This window comes from Drosophila kikkawai, chromosome 3L (assembly GCF_030179895.1).
Source record: "Drosophila kikkawai strain 14028-0561.14 chromosome 3L, DkikHiC1v2, whole genome shotgun sequence".
Classification (NCBI taxonomy): Eukaryota; Metazoa; Arthropoda; class Insecta; order Diptera; family Drosophilidae; genus Drosophila; species Drosophila kikkawai.
In genome coordinates, this window is record NC_091730.1 from 23,420,299 (window position 1) to 23,444,664 (window position 24,366).

The window sequence follows — 24,366 nt, forward strand, 5'->3', positions numbered from 1 at the left end:
CTTATTTACAAAAGGAAAATAATTGTTTACTCAGTGGTTTATTGATGTTTATTCCACACCACCACAAGATCATTCTGACTGGTCAGTGTTGCCAGATGAAAATTTGGCTCTCCCCCTAAAAAATCGCCAAAAGTTGAAATTTCCCCCTAAAAAATGCAGTTTTCCCCCTAAATTAAAAAAATCAGTTAATTTCATAAATATAAGGACGAAACATATTTTTGTTAGTTAATTTTAATGTTTTTTTTTACATATGCATCGATAATTTTTTCTGAAAACTCGGCATGGAAACCTCTTTGTTCACAAAAAGTTTCAAAAGTTGTTGCAATTGTTCGGTAAATCATAAATTCTACAATGTTTTTTTAAAACATAGTATTAATACAAGTTAAAAAAAAACCCTAAACTTTCCCCCTAAAAATTCTTCCCCCCTAAAATTCCCACTAGTACATCAAAAAACCCCTAAATCTAGGGGGAAAACCCCTAACCTGGGAACACTGTGACTGGTAGTTATTTTATAAAAAATTTATTTCTGACCCCTCCTCAGATTTGACAACAAAATTTTTGCCGTGTGCAACCAGTTTTCTCGTTTTGGCGATAGGTCGATAAGTTCACCGCAAAAAGTTATCGCCAAGATTGCCATATTGTTGGTGGAACGAAACAGCCAGTTAAAAATACTTATAAAATATAAATGAATACATTAATAACTTTAAAGGACCGCCAAAATGGTTGTTTATAAATAATGCTATTTATTATTATTATTTTATTATTATTATTAAATGGTCCAAAATAACCAAATAATTACTTGAGACCACCGGAATTAAAACTGTGAAAAGTGTGGCAGCATCTTAGGTGCATGGATTTGCTTAATTCTACCATTTTTTGCCTTTTTATGGCTTAGAAAAAGGGCAATTGTAAATATAATAGGCAGTACTTTACGTTGTTTACTTGTTACCAAACAACACAAGTTAGCTGCTTGAGCAGTGAGAAACGATGAGAAAACGAAACATTCCGATAGCAGAAATTTGCCGAAAACCGGAGTAGCTAAAAACGAAAACGGTTCGTTTTCGCCCAAAACGAAATCGAAAAAATTGTACGATTACCGGAGCAGGCCTGAATAGTACATCGTTCAAAAAAAAAAAATAAGCGTTCTTCGTTCACAGATTTCAGATAAAAGTGGCCAATAAAAAAAATGTTAAAAATTTATATATCTGGTTAAAAAAATATCACGATTTAAATATATATTTTTATTCAAAAAATATCGATATATTGATATTTTGATATATTTTTCACATCCCTGAACTTTAGAGTTCCCCGTAAGAAACCGCTGAACAAGAATAAATTTCGCCATGACTCTCAAATTCAACGAGGCCATTTCAATTGTGGCAGAAAAAATATTAGAAACTCCAAAACCCAAGTTCCAGACATATTCCCAGGATGCAGCCGAAATATCCGCTAAAATGGATCAAGAACTAATCAAGATTAATTCTATTTTCAAGGGGACAGTGAGCAACTGGGATGAGACACGTAAGTCGTAATTTCTTGGAATTGATGTACACATATGTACATGCATATGTACGTACGTGAAAGTGTTAGATTGTGTTATCCAAATAAAAAATGAGATGCATCAGAAAACCTCAGTCAATTGCCTACCTTGAAAGTTTTATTTTTAACAACATTCCCAATACACTCACATGTACACAGATATACATACATATGAACATTATCGCTATTCATTTTTCTCTGTTTACTATTCGATTTATCTTGCAGTTCAGTTCTACAAAGCCGAATTGCCAAAATTAAATTTTCAGTTTCTTCGGCTTAAGATGCCATTTACAGTAGAGCCCCAACGTGTACTTGTTTTCAGTACTGACAAGGTCCAGCCAGTTAATCTCAAGACATCTGTAAACCATCCAGCAGTTGAGAACGGATATCTAAACGGGGAAAAGCTGACTCAGCTTTTTATCTGGGATTTAAATAGAGTGATCGACAGAATTTCAAAGATCACTTGCAGCAGTGGAAAAATCTACAAGCTCGACGTCGACAATATGATTACGCCTGGCGGAGTGCTTATAAATATATCAGCAAAGGAAAATGCGTATGAGGAATATCCTTCAATTTGTTATGAATTTTTAATTTCATATATATTTCCAAACCAATCTTTTTGCTACACATTTTCTTCAAACTTCTTCCAACAAATTTCTGCCGCTGCCGAAGTAGACTTTAAGGAGATAGCGAAAGTGGTGAATATTGTTAAAGTATTGCTACACACTCTTGTAAATCAATATACAAAGATATCACCATACGGTCTGCTAAAGGTATATAATTCCATGAAAATAGAATCTGAAATTGGATCCCAATTGCTTGAGGTAAGTTAACTAAAATGTGACCTTTTCTTTTTAATTTTCATTGTACTTTCAGGCTATACCACTTTGCATTCCACATCTACAAAACTCCGGACCCCTTATAAGTGCTTACGGCAAGTTGTTGCAGTTGAAGCAATCAGACTCCGTGCAACTAACAGAACTCAAGGAAATTTTTGGACTAAAATAATGACCCAATTGGTATTAGATAGACAGTTTTGTATAACATAAGGTCCACGGATTAAGTTTGTGAAGTTTAAGCGACTTGAAGGAGGTATATATCCACATCGAAACAGTCATTCTTATGATTCTTATTTTGATCTATTAATGATGAGGGTAATAAGGTTAAGACACAGATAACCATGAAAATGGCCCTAATTTTTGTTTTCCCAAAAATATTAATTTATGTTAATTTTCCATGTACGAAATTTGAATAAAATGTTTTAATTACTTTGTTTGTTCCAGGCACTTCGTAGAAGCAAAATGCCATTTTATACGCAGTGAAAGAAAGTTATTTCTTTTTATGTTGACTTAAAATAAATAAACTTTCTGTTTTCAAATCTCAACGTGCTTTTCAGTATATTCTATTGGTTATCGATAATTGTTATTAGCGCGTTGTATGCTGCGGTATGTTTTCCATCTTTGTTTTTTTAAGCTTTCGCGGTACGGTCACTCTGAGCGCATTTCTCTCCCGCATTTCTCCGTCTGTTTTGTTTTCAAACGTCCAAAGCTCCAGAACTCGAGTCGCTTTCCGCTCCTCTATTTTCCTCGCCGAGCTAGGGCAATATTTACGCAAGTGCTTTTCCATCGCGTCGCGGCTTTTCCTCATAGTTTGTTTACATTTAACGATCGACTGTCTCTGTGTGTGTAAGGTGTTTGAATCGGATCTGCAATCTGTATTTGTGGTGGTTAGCCGGTGGCTAAAGTTCGCGTTTTAAGTTTTGCGTTTTGTTTTGCTTTGAGCTCAAAGACAACCTGCGTTTTCAATTGAAAGCGACACATTTTCATATTTGCTTATTTGCTGGACAGGTAAGCTATACACATAAGCCTGCACACGTACCGGTTACAGTTACTTTCCGATGCTGCACACATACTTACGTTTAGTAGTTTTCTGGGCATTAAAAACAACAATAAAAGGAAAAACAAAAACGGGTTGTGTGAAGTGAAGTTTTTGCCACATGTGAGTGTGGGTGTGTGAGTAAGATAATTGATTTTGACAAAAAGATACTGCACTTTAAGGCAGCAACAACAACGTGCGTGTATGTGTGTGCATTTGTTATCCCTAAAATTACACATAACAAAAAAATTGAGTATATTCGGGTATATTTTCCATCTCATCTTCATAAATTTTACCATTAAAATAAAACAGAAAATTAAGACAAACAACAAATATATAAATATATTGACACCGATATTTTTTACCTTTAAATCCTAAGGTTTAAAAATATTAAATTCAAGAAATGTTAAATATAAAGCACTGACTCGAATGTTATTCATCGAAAGGGCTTATTTTGATATAGATAATTCCTGTATATAAGAAGTTTCCCTGATCCGAAATCTGCTCTTTACTTTTTGTTCTTATTTTTGATGAACAATAGAATTATACCAAAGCTTTTTTCTAGAGGAAATTATATCTATTTGGTCTTCTGTTCACTGAGGATTTAAAGTCTCTCTTGCAATTAGATTCGGCTGCGGCCAATGAACACACAAAAAAAGACCGCTTCAACAAAAAAAAAAAAAAAGAAAAACAAAACAGAACTCGAAATCGAGAGAAAAAGGTCACGGCACTTGCTGCTTGCTTGCGAAGCTTTAATGGGCCGCCTTGGGTTAAAAGCAAACAACAACAATGCAAGCGGACACCTTGTTAGCCCCATCTCACTCACTCTCTTGCCGTCTGTCCCTCTCTTTTGTATCTGCTATTGAAAAATAATAAAGATTTCTCTGCAGTTGCAGTGTTGGTACTGCTCTGCTGTCGTCACAGTAATCAATAATTATAATTATCGAAATCAGAACAGCGCCAAGCAGTCTGTCTCTGTCTTGAATCTGACCTCCTTCCACTGCGCCCTTCGCCCTCACATATTTACAGTTGAACTTCCTTATTCGCTGATCAAGTCGACTTTATATTAAAATTATGTTTACTAAGTTCTTTGTTTGATTTACTATTGATTTTCAGAGCTTTAAAATAATCATTTCCGTGTGAGAGTTGTAATAAATTATAAAATATTAGGTTCCAGTTAAATTACATTTATTTCTCATTAAATATGTTGTTTAAGTAAAAAGAATTTGGTCCAAAAAAATATGTAAATGGTTTCATAAAAACTGCATTAATAATCAATAAATTAAAGTTGTTTGGTGAATAACTAAACAAGTTTGAAATTGATTTGTAATAAACAAACATAATAAATAAATTGGGTTGCTTATTGGATCTTTAGCATATTTATAAATTTAAAAAATTCATGAAAAATTGAATTCTTGAATTACCTTGTAATAATCTGTGAACAAATTTAGGGACGTTCCACTGTATCAAAGTTTTCTGTTTCAGTTTGCCTTTGCATATTTTCTCACAGTTCCCGCGATGCTGAAAAAAAATGTAAAAATTTCTTGCAAATACCTGCATATGTATGTATGTGCACACACATATTTTTATGCCTCTGCTCTTGTTGCCTTTTGCAAAATTTGTATCGAGTTACTTCGGTGGCTGCTCTCATTTGCATGCCGAGATACTCGTACCCAGTTGCTCTGGTTGCTGTTTTTCCAGTGATTATTTCTTGTGTCGCTGCCGCTTGGCGTTGCAGCAACTAAATTGGCCTTAATTGGTTGCCTTTTTGTTGCCAATTTTGTTGTTTCGCCGCTGCATTTGCTGTTTTTGTTGCCGCTGTGACCATATTTCTGTTGTCTCGGTCTCTTATCGGTCGTTGCCGGCCGGCTGGAAGCACTTTTGGCCACTTGGCTGAGTGCAGGCCACTTGTGGCATGCAGTCGAGTGTAATTTTTTATTTGCTACCTTGTTGCGCTGCCCTTTTAGGCTGAGTCTAATTGCTGCGGAATTGGTTTTGGCATGGGAAAGTAACTTTAAAGATGGTTTACTGCGGAAGTTCCTGTAAAACTAAACATAAAACAAATATAAGAAAATATAATATTTACAGCTTTTGAAGAATTAATTAACAAGCTAAGTAAATCAGCATAAATACTTTCGTTTCAAATTAAGTTTACATATTACTTTTTAAATGTTTGTGTTCATGGGTTTAAGAACGGTAAACTGCACAGAATGTTATTCCAAAATAAACTTTAAAGACACCAGAAATAAAGTTTTTTAATTGTTTTATAATTATGTTGCATCTTAGCTCTAAAAACTCTAGGGCATTAACCGTTCGAGGCGTTATATCGCTAATGCGATATTTCCCAATTTTATTTGTTTTGCCTGTCTGCTCGCGTTTTTGTGTAGCGTTTTTCCTTGCATTTTTTATGCGGTTTGCATGGCTTATTTGATTTAATTAGCCAAGCAGCCAGGCAGCAGCCGGTGAGCCGAGTTTTCATTATTGTTTGCAAATTGTGGGAAAAAATGCATTAGGCCCCCGCCACAGCCGCCGACAGGCTGCGTTTTATAGTCGTAAAAGTTTTTGGTGGTGATTATGCAATCGAAGCTCAGGAACCAGCCAATAAATCAAAATGCCATTCTCAAGACTCTGGCAACTGCTGCAAGTGCCACATGGGCACCAGCACCGGCACCGGGAGCAGCAACAATGCACTGAGCGGGCCCAGTATTCAGAGCATGTCAATGTGGGCCTCCGGTAATGCTAGCCACCTCCATCTCCACCTCGATCTCCCCGTGTTGCAGCAGCTCCTTCTTACCTTGTCGTAGGCCCACACATACTTTAGAACACTGGAAAATATTTAAACTCTCTTAAAACTAACTTGTGTGAATTTTATAAATCGATTAACAGTCATTTTGCAGATTTAAAAGGATAATCCTTTAATTTGAATAATATAATTTTAAATAATAATAAAAATCTCGCTTTGAAAAATTATAATCTTAAAACTTTGAATAACAAATGTTAGAACCTTGTTTTCTGTGTACGACATTTACCGTTTCGACAAGGTCTGCCCGGCCGGCCAGCTGCCAGTTGGTCTCGATCTCCCAGATTCTTGCCACTTGCTCCGAGTGCCTGCCACATGTGCCACCCATTGCACAATCGCAGAATCGCCGCCGAATCGCACAATGTGCGGCTGTCCCCGCTGTCAATAAGCCAGCCTAGCTAGTTTATTGAGTCGTCCGGGTCTCCGGTTGCCCGGCTCTCGGTTAACCCAACCAACCTGTCATGCCCACGCGTCGAGGCCAAGTGTTTGGGCCCGAAAAGCATCCGAGTGGCCACTCATTTTGTCACACTATACGATATATGTATGTACATATGTGCCTATGTTATGTGCTGCATACCCAGCACTCTCGAAAGGGAAGTGTTCTGCCAGTGTCCAAGGTGTGAGAAACGGTAAAGGTATCAGTTAACCACTCCAAGTCTTGCAAATCACCAAAGAAAACAGTGAAATATGCAAATCCTTCAGCGTTCTCAAACTAATTGGAATGCATTAAAGTGCTATTAACCCACCTATTTTTCCTAGCATTAAGGTGGGATCTGAAGGATATATATTAAGTTTCTTGATTGGATTCGATTTTGTCTTGGAGACTTTTATATTGTGAGATAGAGATTAGATTAAAATATGATGAAATTGTAAATATCTCAGATAAATCCATATCCGAGGTTTTTAGGCAGCGATTCTTGAGAGTTGTAGTACTAGAAGAACGAAATAGAATTGGAGTTACTCTTGGGTAGTTCCATGGTCGAGTGCCAATGTCTAGCTGTCATTTCCTGCCAGAGTTCTGCTGATTAAATTTCTATTTAAATTCTAGCTGCAATGGGCGGAGTGTGCGGGGTCAAGAACCCATAGGCTGACCCACTTGCCGCCAGCAGGCCACTCCGCTCACTCAGAAACACCTCGTTCGGACTCGGATGCGCTTTAGAAGCCTCCTCCTACATGGAATACTTACATCGACTAGCAGCCTGATCGACTGACCCACAAAGAGCCTTTTGGCCGGAGGGGAAAATGGACTTAAATATAGCTATCAGCTCGGCTTTAAGTGGCAGTCGCTGCCGCCTGAGAAAATTTATTGAATCTCATTGAGCAGCTTTCTATACTTTCTCGCTCGCGCACGGCCAAGGAAAAATGAAAATAAAAAAAATATAAATATAAAAAATCGCAAGCGATTTGTTTATTGCGGAAGAAGTGAAAAGTGCGGCCAAATCGCCCCGTCTTGCTGGCGCGTGCAAATTAATTTGTCTTAGACATTTCAAAGGCATCTCATGGATGCGTATCTCGCGGTTTTTGTGGTCACTCGGCTATTTACATTTCATGCCATATCGATATATGTGGTCATGTGGCTAGATACTCGATGAGTCTTATTTTCCTTTCGGCCACAAAGTGCGTTTTAATTAACCCAAGTGGCGACCTGACCAATTACTTTTGCCAGCTTCTGAGGATCGGGGACTGCCTACTGCCTCGCAGTCGCACTCGCAGTCTGCGACCTCAACTGGGATTCGCAATGACTTTCACTTTCCCGCCGGGCTTAGATATTTGCTGGGGCTTGGAGAAGGGGTTAAGGGGGTGTACGGTATACAGAGGCCCAAGCAGCGGAGGGTTAATGAGGATGCCACATTGCTGCACATTTCGTGCCGCTTCATTGTGATTATCTTGTTGAAAAGATTCAAACTGTGGCAGCCGCTTTCATGTAATTTATTTGTTTATTGTCTTGGCCAGGGCAAGGCCTCAGCTAACACCCGCACCTCGCACTCACTCCGCCCAAGCGTCGAACCCTCTGACGGATCCAACTACCCAACTATCCAGAGATCCAGCCAACCTAAACCTTTAATTTTGGATGGGCGGCGAGCGTGATTCGTGAGTCGATACTATACGGGAGTACTTGAAAAGTCAGTCAATCGATTTGGTAATGATATTAAATAAAATGAAAAGATGTACGATATATACAATTAATTAAATAATATACGTATTCTGGATGGGTAAACTTGAAGTTCTTTTATCATTTAAATTATACTCTTAAAACAATGTTAATCCTCTTTTTTTTTTAACATTTGTATCTAAAAACTTGATAATTGTTAAGTGAGTAAACCGTGATCACGAGACCATCTTCGGAAAAGTACAGGAGTCCGCTGCTGTTACACTTGCACTTGCCATTTGCTACTTGTACCGCTGCCGCTCGTTGCAGCTCCATGTTGCTGCCTGTGTTTACCTATCGTCTCGTTTTGTGTGGAACCGTTCAGCGTTGTCCGTCCAACAGAGCCACGGAGTCTTTGAGTCCGCCAGTCCATCAGTCAGTTGAGTTGGCCCGCTTGTCGCTCCGTTAGCTCGTTAGAGCTGAAGATGAACAAGTTTTTCCTAGACTCATTTCTTCATGAAGCCAGGAAGCCAGCGATTTCTCATCTTTGTTGCCTCGGCTGCTCTGGTTGTCTGCCTCTCCGTTGTTGATGTTGCAGTTAGTGCTTTCCCTTGCTGCAGCAGCCGCCACCCGCAACCTCTGCCCCCTAAAAAAAAAAACAAAAAAGAAAAACCACACACACACTAACAGCTCAGGCCTAATTAGCTCCACGGCATTAGCTTTTCTGGTACTTTGGAATCTCTGAATTGGTAAGATCCATCCCATGCACTTCACTTGTTGTTTCGCTTTCGTTCTCACATCCCGCCGCTAATGTTTTCCGCGGCACTGAGCTCTTCCAGCTCGCATTTTCGCATACCCATTTTTCACTTCATCAAAAGAAAGTTCCTGGCGATATTGGGTCCTCAAATTTAACGCTCAGACCGAGAGGAAAAGAAAGAAGAGAAGTGAAAAAAGCAGTCGGCGAATGAGATGAAAGAGTTAAGTGCATTTCCTGGAAATAACGTTTCCTCTGCCACAGCCAGCAGAAAAGCCAGTTCGCTTTTCCTAACTTTTCCGCACTTCGGCAGCTTTCAACTTGTTTCGATTTTGTGACTCTAAAGTTGTGTAAATTGAGGAGTTCTAACCCGAACTCGAAGTTGAACGATTCTTTTGTTTTATATGTTATGCAATCTTCGAATATTTTTGTTTTTAGAAGCTAAAAGGCTGAAATGTTCAATTTATAACTATTTAAATAAATTACAATTTCTTACAACGGTTGAACTATTTAAAATATTACTGATTAAGGGTTCTGTGTATTTATGGTTATAAAACAAAACAATGTTCCCTATAAATAGTGTCCCAGGGAAGCTGGTTGAGGAAACTAAATCGGTCTTTAAGAACAACTTTAATGAATCTACCAAAAGGAATGAGAAGGGAAGGTATGTTGCTTTTCTGTCTTTTAAAGATATGGCTTAAACCTAACCAGGAAAAGGTTCACTATTATAAAAGAAAAGGGTCATTGAGAGCTATATTAATTTTATTACAAATAAACTCCAAAGTTATTCGTAGTGTCGATAGTCAAAGGCAATTACAATATAAAAACCGACGTTTATAGGGTTTGTAATAATTTATTTGTTTTTTTCGTGATTCCAAAAATGTATTTTAATAATAACTGAGAACTTTCATCATTCTTTGGGCTTTAAAACTCAAAAGTCGTTCTTTGTGGTGGCCATCTACAAAGCCATCTTCTGTTTGAATGCATTTGTCTCTCCACTTGGCTGAATCTCCCACCTTCTCCAGCCGGCGGCTGCTTGAGTCATGCGATATGCGAGAGAAACAGAAGATCGGACCAGAGAACCCGATCCGTGGATCAGTGGAGTTTGGTTGGGTTTTGGCCGAGACTCGAGTTGAGTTAGCGCGGGTACTAAGTGGAGCCAAACTCGATTTCAGTTGCGGCTCCGCAGCAAGTTTCTTTCCGTTTGTTTTCGTTGGCTGCGTTTTGGCCACATTCCCTGCTCGCTGGCCTGGTCGCTTCTCACATGATTAAGCCAGATTGCTTTCAGCTGGCAGCCTCAGAGTCGGAATCGGAGGAGAAGATCGCAGTCTCCGCTGAATCTGCGGATCTGCATGAGTTTCTGCCTCTCGGTTTCTGCACACTGCAGTTTGCCGTTTGCCTATTTATAGCTCGGCGCTTTGGACTTTGACCAGATCTTTGAGCCAATGACGCAGCTTCTTTTATCATACAGATAAAGAAAAGACTTCGGCATTCTTTATTTTGAGTAAATATTGTCCTACTTTTATGGGGTTTCTTAATTTGTAATTAGGATTTAATATGATTTTTTTAAATTAAAACTTTGCTATCGATCGTAAAACAAAACAATAAATATATTTAAGTTAAATGTTTATAGTCAATTTTAAATAACAAGAGTGCAGTGTTTCTGAATTTCGAAAATATCTAAACCAATACTGAGACAGCACGAATTATTAATCTTAAACATTGGTTACTTGGTTACTTTGGTACTTAAATGAGTTACTCAACTTTTGGAAAAACATAAACCAAAGAGATATTTACAGAATTTACGGCTTCTGCTAAGCTGAAGATGTCTTTCAAAACGTAAAGAAGATGTCTTAAAAAATCGTAAAATAGATTGGGGCCACAAGGATTGATGAGGTTGAAACGATATTCTATGGTTTTTTTTGTATAACAACTGCTTTAAGTTCAAGAGATATTTGCGAAAGCAAAATGATCAATAAAATTTAAAACCAATATGCTAGTAATGGCTAAAATTTTGTTTGTGTGCTACGATTTACATCATCTGCATCCAGCGGGGGAATATGTTATGTGGCTGCTCGAGTGGCGGAGTTCAGGCCCTGAGAGGTCGTAGAAGTCGCCGGGTCCATGGCGAAATCTTTAGCACACTCGACCTGGCTGCATTCTGGTGGGGAGGAGGAGCCGAGAAGCGGAGGCATATTCTGCCCCGAGACCATTGCGAAATGCAAATATCAACAGATGAGCAAATCGTTTCGTTATTTCTTTGACAGCACAGCGCAAACGTTGCATCAAAGTGGGTAAACAAAGGCCTTAGTTGGCGGAGATGATGGGTTTACCTTGGAGCCCCGCCGGGCGGAGAATCCGATTCAGAAGATCTGGCGGCGGCTGATGAACGGTTGACCCACTCGAGTGGACTTGGATTTGGCCAGCGAATGCATTCTGCGAGCGACTTCTCGGACTCTAATTCAATTGATGCTAATTGCTAATTGCATAATAATTCATTCATTCGGCCTCGGACTTCCGCATTGCAAAATCTGTGCTACAAATGCAAAAGTCCCTGCGCACAGGTCTTTAATTAAAGCCAATGAAGAGTTGTTGGCCATTGCAAACAAACACTTTGTGCAGCGGCAGAGTGCCAAGGAGGCGTTTGCATTACGAGCACCGAGTGTGGATTACTCATACGCCCCATCGTCCAGATGGACACGCCTCCCCCGGTGAATCAATGGCAACGCCCAGCTTTTGTGAGCATTTTCCCTGCGTCATGGCTCGAAATCACATGAGTCGGAAAACTGGCAAGGAGGCCAAGTCGAAGGCTGGCATATTTATTGCCCAGCATTGATTCTGCTCTTAACTGGGCTCTGGGTGAAGATCTGGCTGATTGCGCAGCTTATTGGCCGTTTGAAATTTAATTGAAAACGACTAAACCATTAATACAGAGGAGAAATCATTGGAACGTGGCTGTGTTTTCATGTTTTGTTTCTCACAAATGCATATTTCATGATTCAAAATTCAAATATCAATGGTATTTAGACCTTTATAGCTATAGTAAAATAATATATCTTTACTTAAATTTAAGATTTCATTTACAATAAAACTAAAGAACTTGTCTCGGAGAAACATTTGCAATTTAAATTTAATTGTGAAAAGTGCACTTATTATTTGAGGACGAGTATGTGCTGTTTTCTTTTTTTGGCATCCGTTTTTTTCTGCCTTGTTAATTTTCACTTTGTCCGGCCAGCGGAAAATCACGAAGAAGGAGAATCGGAAAACCTTTTCAAGTTCATGGCTAGGAGCGAACAACAAATACGAACAACGCCTGAGAGCTGCAATTTCTGAATTAGCCAAATTACTATTATTTGCCGCAGCCCAAGCACAGATACAAAGCCAAGCACACACACGTAGATACAGGCTCTCATAGATTTAAAACCAGACACGGATACACTGAGACAACAACGGTTAAAGAAGATATTATTGATAAGGAATATATAATGTTATATTAATGTTTGTATTATTATCATTAATAAATTATATTTTGGTTAGAATCCATTCCTAAATCCACAATTTCCATGTTTAATTTGTATCTCTCAGTGTACTGACACAGCCACAGCCTTGTCTGTCTGGCTTTTCGCCTTGGCTCTCAAATTTTTGGCCCTGCATTCGGCTGAATGATTTAATGTCCTTTTTGGCAGCCACACCCCGAAAATCTCACCCCAAAAAACGCTCTGCAGTTGTGCAAAAATGTTGTTGTCTAGACTGCGGCAAATGAACTTTATTTGGTTTTCCCCTATTCTATTTCTCTCTATTTTTCTACTTTTCTATTTCTCATTTATTTTTCGGCGAAAAGTGAGTGTTTTTTGGCGGGGCTCCCTCCGCTTTAGCCGGGCGGGAGCTTAAGGACCTTCCCCCAATTCAATTTATAATGCCGCGACATTTTGCACTTTGCTTGGCTTCATGTTTGCGTGACTCCAACAAAAAGAAACAAAAAATTAGCCAAATGATAACATTTTTTTCTTGTTTTTGTATTTTTATTTCAATTTTAATTCAAAGCGGATTTTGGCATTACCTTGGCGGGGTCTTTGTTTCGCCTGGGGAAATGGAAATGGCAGTCGGGGTTTCGGGACTCGGAGGGGTTCAATGGAGTTCAGTTTTGATATTTGCGTGTGCCTGGCCGCAAAAACTTTTCGAACCACGATGCGCATTGCCGATAAGGTCGCTCTCCCTCTCTCTGTCTCTAAATAAAAGGGTTTTGCATTGCATAACACCATCAATCTTTTGACCAGGCCAAAAGCACTGGCTCTCTGGGAGGATAGGCTCTGCCGCAGGCCATATATCATTCACAGTGTCTGGCTCGCTTAACAACATGCAACACAACACCGAGCAGCACGGCACGGCTCAGAAATGGAAAACAGCAATTAAAGCCCGTGAATTGACAAGAAACTGCAGATCCAAGCAATATTTGCGAACAATTGTAATCTGGCAGAGACAATTGCGGCTTTGTCTTTTTGCGAATTCAGGGTGAGGCTGCCGGCGAAATGTTGGCCAAATTGTGGGGTACTTTTCTGCCATGATTTGCCATTATTTCTTTTGGATAGTTAAAAATTCAATTTGCATATTAACCCAAGAAAAGGGAATGCAACGAGCTGGAACCTTCAAAATAATTGTTTCTAAACTCTAAGCAAATTAACTGAAAGGCTCAAAGAGAACTTTAGTAATTCCGAGACACTTTCATTCGGAAATCTACTCATATTTGCAGGTTTAGTGAAATATTTATGAATTTTTTAACTATTCGCAAGGGAATCTTGGGCTATTTTAGCTAAAGTCATTGAAATTAATTCCTCTACTTTAGCATAATTTATAGTCCTCATTATTTGGTTCTCTCTTCGCTGATTGAAGGTCAACAGCAAAGAAAACAAACTGAAATAAAATATAAATTATAAATTGTGCACAAATTGCGATTAAGGTCAAGTTTGACTTGTGTTTTTTTTTCTTCAAAAGCAGCTGCTTAACCTGCTTCGAGTGGAAATCCCCTCTTCTCCGTGAACTCTCATTTTAATTGCAGAAACGGAAACAGAAACACATTAATTTCTGGCAATTGAGCCACGTAATTAACAGAGATGATGACGATGCTGTAAGGTTACGAGGAGTCACAAAATTGCACCGCCAGCAAATGATTCTCGATTCTGCAACGTCCACTTCCACATCCACAGAAAATCTGCAACTGAGTTGCGAGTTCATAAATTTTGCGGTTTGTCGAACCTTGGCCATAACGGTATACATATATATAGTGCAACATGCTGCGATTCTGCCGTGTTTGCTTTTTGGATCGTTTCGGTCTCTTTTGTTTTTTTGCCAGCTCAATGTTTGTGAATGAAATATTTGAATCGGCAGAAGCAAGCGGTTATAAATCGAACAGAGTCTGTTATATGGCTGAGGATTGCAGGGGTAAATGCGGTAAATCATGCGGCACGAAATCTTTTTATTATTTTACGATGATTGAAATTTAAGGGTCACATTCTAGGGAATTTCTTTAAACTCTTTTTTGGTTATAATTTAAACACTTGGGAGCAGTTGATGGTATTTGAAATATTTTAAAAAGGATAGAAATAATAAGTTAGTTTGTAGCATGAATTCAGGCTTTTTTCAGTTTCATTTACCATAACCATCTCTAACTAATCATTTTCCATTAATCTTAGAACCCAAAGAGAACTCGGTATAATTAAATTTGACACTAATTCCCTATCTCTGACTTCCCCTTAATCAAATCCGGCAGTAGAATTGCCATTAATTACCATGGCCGTATCTTAAGTCTAAACTTCTTGCATAATTTCCATGGAAATGGCAGACCAAACACAAAACTTCATTTTCTACAATCGCTTACACTTATCCGCCGCTTGTTTTGCTTACTTTCGCTGCCAAGCCGCAAAAAGCAAGGAAAACGAGCAAAACAAACGAAATAAATAAGACGGCAATAAAACCGATAAAATACACATACAAAATGTAAAAAATAAATAAAATGCTTAGGGGGTCGGTTGGTCCCGGTGCACTGGACTCTCCTCCGCCTTCTCTTTACCTTGGCCACGCCCACGCAGCGTTTTGGCGATTTCATCGAAATGCGCATAAATTTGTGGCCAGCACTGTGGTTTCTGCGGGCTTTCAGGCAAGTGAGACTTTTGTGGCGCCCACTGTTCATGTGGGTGGTCGCCGGCGGAAAATTGGAGAAAAGATCATTTGCATCTTTCTCTACGGTTTGCAAGTGTGTGTTTTGAGACACAGAAAAAATATATAGTAAAAATGTTTTAAATATTAAATGGTATTCATAAATTTGAAAAGATGTTCAAGGATTTTAGTTCCTATTTAAAAATGTAATGTTATAAAAAGTTCTTTAAAAAAGTAAGAAAAAACGAGAATTCTGCAAAGCTATGTAGTAAGAAAATATTTATTAATATTAATAAGAAAATTATAATAAAAGCATAAGAAAAATGCATTAACATATTTCTAAATAATTTAATTAAAATTTACAGACATCAAAAAAACATAGTTTTTACTCTAAAAGGATTATTTCCTGTGCATTTGTGTGTTTGGCATCGATTTCTAAAGCAAGAAAATTTGCATTTAATTGGGCAGATCTCCAAGCAAAAAAACAAGCGGAGGTGCGACTGACTAATACATTCAGCTTTGAAGTGACAACCTCTGACCATTTCTCGAGGAGCCTGGGAAAACGCAGCAGATGAGATTTGGCTGACATCAATCAGCCGGAGATCTTTGCATTTGTCTGTTTTTCTTTTGGGGGGCCGGGGTTTGTTATTTTATCTGCGACACGATGACGTTTTCAAAATTGAAAAAGACAAAAAACCGAAACAAAACAAAACGAAAGAAAAAACCGATGAGTGAAAGTACATTTTCGTATGTTGTGCTGCAGTTGTTGTCATTTCATTTCATTTCGTTTCGTTTCGGCCGTAATGTGTGTAAAGTTTGCAACCGTCGACAGACGACTTCTCATGGCTGTTTGTCTCCTCGTCTTTTGATTGTCTGGCGATAGCCAATTGAGATTTTCATTTGTCAGTCAAAACAGTCGAACACACGGCAAGAGCGCGCCGAGCTGCACAGAAGAAACAGAAGAAAGACGACGAAAAAGACGCGTCTGTCAATGACACAGAAAGAGAGTTTAAATCTTCTGGGCCCGAGCATGATATGTACTTGTTACTTTGTTACTTGGCTTCACCGTCGCCGTTGCAGTGAGACTGATTAGACTTTTGTCGATGTATTGGCGTTTCACTTTCGCTGATGCTGCTGGGATCTCGGTTTCTTCTGCGTCATCGAGAGATTTCCAATTCTCCAATCTTGGGCACGTGCTTCGCTGCTGGGAGTTCCAGAAACTCTTGGCCAGATAATCGTCAGTCGGAAGTGCACTGCCTCATCACTCTCGCTGAGAATCTAGAGGGGAAGTGGCCCTCATCATCTAAAAATTGTTGAGCTTTAAAGACTGTAGATGAGTGGTGGCTAGGTAATACATGACATGTCAGAAATTCATTTAAGTGAGGAAGAAATATATGAGTATTTTGTAGCATTGCATAAAATAGCCATACAATTACGGTTTACATACTGTGTGGTAGAAGTCCGACAGAGAAATGTGTTCCAGTTTGTTCCAGATCGACTAGGCTGTTGATGCTGACCAAGAATTTATGACAAGACTTGCAAACTTTTAACTGAAATTATAATACCCTGCTGGGTGATATACGTCGATCCTTATAACATTTCTCATTAAAAAATTTGGTTTTTACATCATTATTATGGAGACTATATCCAAAAAAGTGCAACTGGCATGGGAAGGTATGTCTGCCAAGTGGCAGGAGAAAAGAACCTGGCCCACCCTAGAAGAGGCCACAGAGGCTTATGGCACGGCTGAACAAGAACACGAAAATGCGACATTTTTCATACAGGACCTCGAGATACAGGTCAAAGATTTGGAGAGCCAGCTGAAACGCCTCAGCAGAGAGCTGCCGGAGGATCAAAGGAAGATCCAGGCGGATATTATCCGTGACCAGATTGCAGGAAGGCAAGCTGAAATTCTCTCCTGCGAGGATAGACTTGTACTTATTGAGCAACGCGTGCAGAGACGTCGTGAGATCTACCAACATCTTCTGACCGTTCACAATCGAAAGATCCAAAAGGAGCGATTCCCAGATAGGGAATGGCCGCGTAGACAAAGCCAGTGTGTGGGGCCTCCGGATGAACCCGAAGAATCGGATGAAGATGAGTATTAGAACGAAACAGCTAAACAGGACGAATAATGTAAAGGGAACGATGCGACTGTGGTTAGAGGATATCTGGAAAATTAAAGGGTATATTTAGCATTCTTAGTTTATTTTGAGATTCAATTATTTATATTCTGAAGATACACGGTATCAATTATGTCTCAATGCAATAAAAAAAATAGTTCTCATTACTTAAGCCCATGCTGGTGGAGAGTTTTTTCTCTTTGCAACCAGTAGTCAAGCTCCGTTGAACTCTTTTCTGAAACAGTGACCTCAGTAAATTCGTTTTTAATGATTCAGAGACTTGTCCTTCAAAATTAATTACGCCCTTTACTTTACCACGAGCGGTGGAGTGTACCTTACCTCAGTAAAGTTGGCTTCGAATGTTTGAACTTTACACTCTGCACATAAATCTCGGCTAGGCTCAGCTGAGCCGGCTAATTACGCGGGCAATCTTTTAATTATGGTCCAGCAATTTCGGAAAATGAAATGAAACAAAAGCGACCCACAAAAGATTTGTTAGTGTTTTCCACATCTCTTCTCCGGGGGTCTCCTCCACCACTCTCATTACCAACGATTCTTGTCACTAATCACAGTGCTGAAGAACAAAATAAAAAGACACACAAATGCTAAAAAAAAAAAAAAAAAATAAATAAAAATAAAACATCAACAAATGTAACTGGGTCAAGTTGTTGTTGCCGCTGCTGCTGCTGACGAAAAATACAAAATAATTGTGGAAAATCTCAAGATCTTTTTATCTGCGGTTTTATTTTGTTGTCTTTCGGTTTTGTTTATTTTCGTTCGCTTAATGCGCCGGCGGTTGGCGGCCAGCTGGAGCGGAGTGCCGATCTGGGGAACTGGGCCGAGTTTCAATTAAGTTTTCAGCCCGAAGCCGCCGGCCCACGCCCCCAGGTGGTTCGGTTCTCCCAGCCACCTAACGCACTTGAGGAGCGCGGAGAAAGGCTTGAGAACTCGGTGAGAATGCCCAATTAGGGTGTATTAGACAATTAGAGGTAATCATCTATTCTGGTAATTACCTTTTCAAAATTATTATAATGAATTCAGGTAGGTGTTTCCGCTTTTGCCTACGAAGATTGATCAGGACCCCATTTTACTGAATCTTTCTCTTTCTTTTATTCGTATTTTATTTTTAGTTTTTAGCCAGTCCAAAGTTAAGTTACCTTACGTGTTTGCGTTGTGGTAAAATCAATAGACAAATGATTAAATAATCGTTTTACTATAAGCTTCAATGGTCTCTATCTCTGTTTATTGATTTATTGTTTATTAATTATTGCAATTATTTGTAGACAGACAAATGTTTATTTTAAATTGTTTGTGTCCGAAAGCCAATTTGCTTTTCATAACAAAAATATTTGGAAAAACAATCGAAAGATTAGCTTTCAGCCTCTGTGGTCTCACTCCCCCTGTAATTAGCCGCCCGCGAAAAACAACAACATTAAGGATGGAAATGGCGAAAGGTGATTTCTTGCGATTTTTCCGACTGACATCCCAAGCGGGTCCATTGTCCAACTGGACGGGAGTCAATAAAAATTATTTCGCGAAAGTTGTCGCACAATATGGCCGCGCACAGAGTGTTTACTTCATTTTCATTAAGTTGTATTTTTTAAGTTTTATTTTCTCCGACTTTTTATTAGATTGTAATGTTTAAAGCCGCTGCTCCGACAGTGCCTGCCACTGCCAATAGCCAGTCGCCGCATTTCGCAGCCATAATTCAACTAATTAAATGCACATGAAAAATTCAGCACTCCAAAAGGCAAACTTGACAAATGGTACCAAGTCTTGAGCCGAGCTTCGGATGGAATACCACAGCCAAAAACTTTGGATGAAACGCACTGCGAAATGTTTTAAATTGAAATGCACGTCGAAAGGAATTACTGAATTTTTCAACAGGTGAAAGAGTTTTGGCTGGAGATTGGAAATAGTTTGAATTAGTCATGGGAAACAAAAATCATCCGATGGTTAAGAGATTACATGGCTCGAAGATGAGGTTAAACTTAAAGGTTAGCTTAGATTAACAGCTATTTCCTATAAAAATCTGTCTCCTGCTTTATTTCTTACGTAAAAAGGTGCCTATCCTTACCTAATTTTGTATTTTTTGCAAGCGACACTCTATACTCGCAGTAAAACACTTTATTAGCTACAAATTTAACCCTACCAGCCTGACACTTTGATTTAAAGCCTAAACTTAAATTTCACCTGTGATGGATTTAGTACTACGATGAAGATTTCCCTCCAGTATTTACAACCCAAGTTAATTTTGAAACAATCTGGCCAATTACCCGATTATGGTCAAATCTCTGGATCTTCGCCGGGCCACTTAATGGAATTAACCAGATTAGCCACGGGCCGGTTCATATGTTTTCAATGCTTGTTAATGGCGGCCTAAGACGTCGAATCCGAGAAATGGTTTTCCCAATCAATTAGCTCTGACCTCCAGCTGCCCTTCGGACCTGCGCTCGCCGCTGGGGTTTTTCCCCATTTCCCCGCATTTCTTCCTCATCGATCACCCCGCCTATCCGATTGGCGGCGATTGCCGACACGATATTGCCCTAGGTTTGGGCTACCGTTCCGAGTTCCAACTGGCCAACATAAAAAAAAAAAAAAAAAAAAAAAAAAAAATGGTAAAGAAAAGAAAATAGGCAAAGAAAATCCCAAAACAACCCAAACAGCAGCCACAACTTGGGCGCAACTTTCACTAATTTTCAATGCGAGCAAACTTGATTTGTAAATTGCGGCAACAGGACGCACTCCGTTTAATATTTCTCACCCATTCTCGGTCCCACCGCGCCCAATGCCCAATCAATTTGACAATTTTCCACTTTATTTTCCACACTAATTGGAATGGACACGCGGGACAGTCAGCATTCTTTCCGGTTTTTCATTTCGTTGATTCACGATACCCTTTGAAGTGGTAAATTAACATTTGTCAAAGATGTTTATTAATTTAAATACAAATTTAATTAGTTGTCAATATTGGAATTAAATTACATTTCCAAATAATATTCCGTAACACATTCGTATAAATTAAGTTTACTGTGTTCTAACTTCTTTAAATAAATGTTCTAAAAGTAAAATAATATAAAATAAAAATGGAAATAGTATTATGTAAATACATTCTTTAATAAACCTGGCTTATTATGGAAAATAAGCAAAGCACTTAATTACAGCACTTAAAATATAAATTAGTACATGTTTATGTAAAGAAACATATTCCCAATAAACACATAAAATCTCTGGTTTTATATACATATCTGCCCCAGAAACATCAGCGTTAGGGTAATTAAAGTTTCCATTCACTGAAAACTCAGACTTGCAACTTCCTTTGCGGCCTTCCGCTACAGTTTATCGTTTTATTATGACACGCAAATGGCAAAATTAGCAAAAATATTTGAACTGGGAGCCAGTCGGGTCTGCCAGAGCTGTTATAATTATAATATAAAGCTCGGCGCTCAGAAAACCCCATAATAGACTTGTCTCGCTCCTGGCCAAGTCGCAATGTTGGCCAAATCTTGTGGCGTTTTATTTTCATTTAATTACTGCATCTGCTGCAGGCGCAGGCGCTGCTGTTTTGCTGTATTGCTGTGGCTGTTGCATTAATTGGCTTGTTTTGCTTAATAATGATTATTGGTTTTTATGACTCTTTGATTATGCGATGATGCATCGAAAAAATAGAGTTGCTCCAAGTGGGAAAGTCTTGGCTTTTCGTTCGACTTTTTTCTTGTACACTTCTTCCAGCGGCTCTTGGCGAGGTGTTGAGCATTTTGTTGAAGTTGATGGCCTGTCAGTCAGTCAGGCAACTCAACTGCCGGACAGACAGCGGCGGTTAAAACGCCGGACTCTTTCTGTATTTGTATCTGCTTATGCCGGCCGATGGTGGTGTGCTGCTGTCTTAATTATGTAATGTGCGCTTTTGAAGACAATTTAAATGGTCGCCGCCAGTTCAGAGCTGTGGAAAACAAACACGAACTTCGGTGGCCCAGAAACGCCAGGAAGGCGGTCGTAAGGCAGGAAAATGCCAGTCGACCGCTGAGATTCTCTGAAATTGCTTCTCTTGGAGAAATGGGGGCCATTATCTTGATTGCCATTATAGCAGTTAATTGTTTATTGGTTTATTGGCGGGAAATGGTTTCTAGAAGCAATTGATATAAATTGGATATTAATGAAAATACAATAGAATATTCAAGATTTGCGATTTGAAGTTGGTTTTATAGTTATATTGGTTTAGGAAGGATTAATAATAACCTAATTGTAGCTTACCAGAATTTAATATGTCTTTATTGTCAGCATAATGATTTGATTTTATTTACATAATGTATACCCTATTCTTTAGTAAAATCAAAAAAATATATCTATATAATTAGTTGAACAAGTTAACAAATAAAGTTGTAGTGCTGGTAGCAAGCAGCAATCATTAAGCTTTATATTAAGTCAAGAATTTTTCAAAATGCCGCATCATATTCACCATGGGACTCCTATATCTTGCCCTAATATATAGAGTATTCATCGCATAATTATATGCACTTGATCGGCGGAGAGCGTGTGAGCGGGACGGCAAAATGTGCAACTGAAGTGGACAGCCAAGTGGACAGCGAATTATGAATGATTACGCAATGTAGCCTCATCGATGGAGCTGGAAAACCGTTGCAGCAGCAGCAGCAGCAGCAGACCCAACCTGCCAGTTGCTCCTTGGTGAAGCTCTTGACCCCATTATCCATGGCACGCCATGGAAATGAAAAGCCAAAAGGCCGAAAAAAATAAAAATAAAAATACGAATCCAATCCGAGACAAATCTCGAAACGCTTCAGAAACTTTGGACGCCCCCAAAAAACTTGCGTTGCATTTTAATTGCTCTGTGATTAAGCGGCAATTACATAAAATTAAAAACAAAAGTTGATTTCAAACTAAATGATTACAGCAGCAGAGGCAGGCTAAGAAGAGAGCGAAAAGGCAGAAGGCAAGTGAGTGACTGGAAGAAAGTGCGAAGAGCGAAGAAAGCCAAAGGAGATACGAAAATAAAAAACGATTAGTTTCATTCGCTTAACAAAATGTTGAATAATTACAAATAATTATGATAATTCAACTAAATACCTGCGCGGGCGGTTGCATCAGCCCAATTTGCACCACTAACCCACCGAACCGCCGAACCACTTTAGCACGCAAGCCGCTCCACACTTGGCTGGTTAATTTATGTCATGATTCCGCACATAAATTCCAAAGGAATTCTCCTATAAATTACTGGGGCTTTTCCCTGTCTGTCGCCCTGCGTTTCGCTTCTCTAGTGTGTGTTTTTAGTTAGCAAAGATGTCAGCGATTTCGTTTTCTTTATTCCATACCCTAACCAGAGGGTATTATAATTTTGATCTGCAGTGAGTGAGATATATCTAGGTTTTAAAGAATATTATTTCTTGCTGAGAATAGCTTTAAAATTGTAAAAGTAGCCCCAACTTTTACATGTTAATACTTTTACTTGTTACTACTTTTACTTGTTACTATATTACTTGTTTAAAAAATAATAAACCCTTAATAGTGATAAAAGCTTCTATCTTATACTCAATATGTACTATTAATTATATACCATTATTTTTCTTCTTCTCCAAGGGTATCCAACATTCACCTTAAAACCAAATAGCTTCCTTTATCGTTTGTTTTTATTTCAGCTTCTTTGGTCATGTGTGTTTTTCCTTCATTTTCCTGGCAACATTATTACGAAATGAGTCTTTTTCTCCGGTCTTGTTTTTCATTCCCCGCGCTGCACCTATGAGATTTTACCCCCCCTTCCACATGGTGGAAAGTCGTCGCAGAGCCAAAGATCCCCGTGACATTTCCCCATGCAAGGAGGAGGCCTCTTGAAAAAATACTTTTTGGCATGCGCTGACACGAAGAAAACATTAAACATTCTTTCGGGCTAACGAGAAAATTGAAGGGGAGGTGCCGGGGGGAAAAGCCGGGAAACCGCCGGGCTGCATCAATAAATTTAGCTCATAACGCTGAGTGACAGTAATGTGTCATCAGCGGGTGGAAATAGTTTCTAACGAAGTGGGAGTTTTGTGGGCGCGTATTTCTGTTGAATGAGAAATGTGTGTTTGTCTTGCCGCCGAGGTGGCGCATCCATTTGATCTGATTTACATGGGTTTTACGATAGATATATAGCTCGGCTAACCGCATAGATTCGGTTGGGGGTAAATATTTATCAAGGAGAAAGGAAGGTGCCAATCAATTATAACAATAATCCGTTGGAAATGGTTCTTAATTCATTTTAAGGTGTGTGGTATAGGTATACTGACTAGAAAATATTTACAAGCCTTTTATACTAATCAAACTCTTTATATTTTATTATTTCAGATAACATATGGACAAGCCCGGTGAACTCTAATATTATTATCTGTTTTAGAAGACTTCTCAATTCATATAACTGTATGTACATTGCACTTGAATTATTTAATTATTAAAAAAATTTGATTATTATGCAATTTACCTAATTACTATTTAAAGAAAATTCCTTTTGGGTTTTTGAATCTTAAGACACATCTTCTTAATTTTTTGTTTTGCACTTTTCGATCGTTGGGAAAGTTATTTCTTCAAGGGAGTCTTTTACTCCCAACTCTTGCCTTATATAATAATTTGTAATCCACTCCCACCTTTCGTGACGGCCAGTTCGAATGTATCCTCGAGATACTCAAGATACCTATAAATACCGTTTTTAATTTCGCCTCGTTATAGCGCCGAACACCTGCTCTCGCTCCCCTGGAACTAATGAAATCATCAACCTGTGGCCACACAATCCATCAAATTTAAGTCCAGAAAGAGACAGAGAGCCCAACGTGTTAAACAATTTTCCACAATCACAATCACAAACGCACACTCACAGCACACACACACACAGTGTGCTTATAAGTATGCAAATGAAGTTTTTGACTTATGCCGAGTCTCGTTTGAGTTTTCGAGTTTCGCTCGTGTGCATAATTTAAAATAATGGCGGCACATGAAACTTAATGCGTCTGCCCCGCAAGAGATCGATCGAGTGGCAGTGGCAGTG

General features: G+C 38.8%; 3 protein-coding genes across 3 annotated transcripts in view; 2 read left to right on the top strand and 1 right to left on the bottom strand.

Moving 5' to 3' along the window:
- Positions 1-1,302: 1,302 nt before the first annotated feature.
- Positions 1,303-2,807, top strand: LOC108085793 (uncharacterized). Its single transcript, XM_017182541.3, has 3 exons — positions 1,303-1,521; positions 1,765-2,363; positions 2,416-2,807. The coding sequence occupies exons 1-3, from the start codon at positions 1,344-1,346 to the stop codon at positions 2,545-2,547; spliced, it is 909 nt and encodes a 302-aa protein (XP_017038030.1). The 5' UTR covers positions 1,303-1,343; the 3' UTR covers positions 2,548-2,807.
- Positions 2,808-3,073: 266 nt separating this feature from the next.
- The window catches only part of ko (Stork-head domain-containing protein knockout), a 60,513-nt gene continuing 39,220 nt past the window's right edge, over positions 3,074-24,366 (top strand). Inside the window, exons 1-2 of the mRNA XM_017182576.3 lie at positions 3,074-3,386; positions 23,673-23,744. The gene's annotated coding sequence lies outside the window, so the exon portion shown is untranslated. The remainder of the gene's footprint in view (positions 3,387-23,672; positions 23,745-24,366) is intronic.
- Positions 11,121-11,492, bottom strand: LOC108085790 (uncharacterized). The gene is given in 3 exon segments (XM_017182538.1): positions 11,121-11,210; positions 11,213-11,363; positions 11,449-11,492. Coding segments are annotated over 3 exon segments (285 nt in total).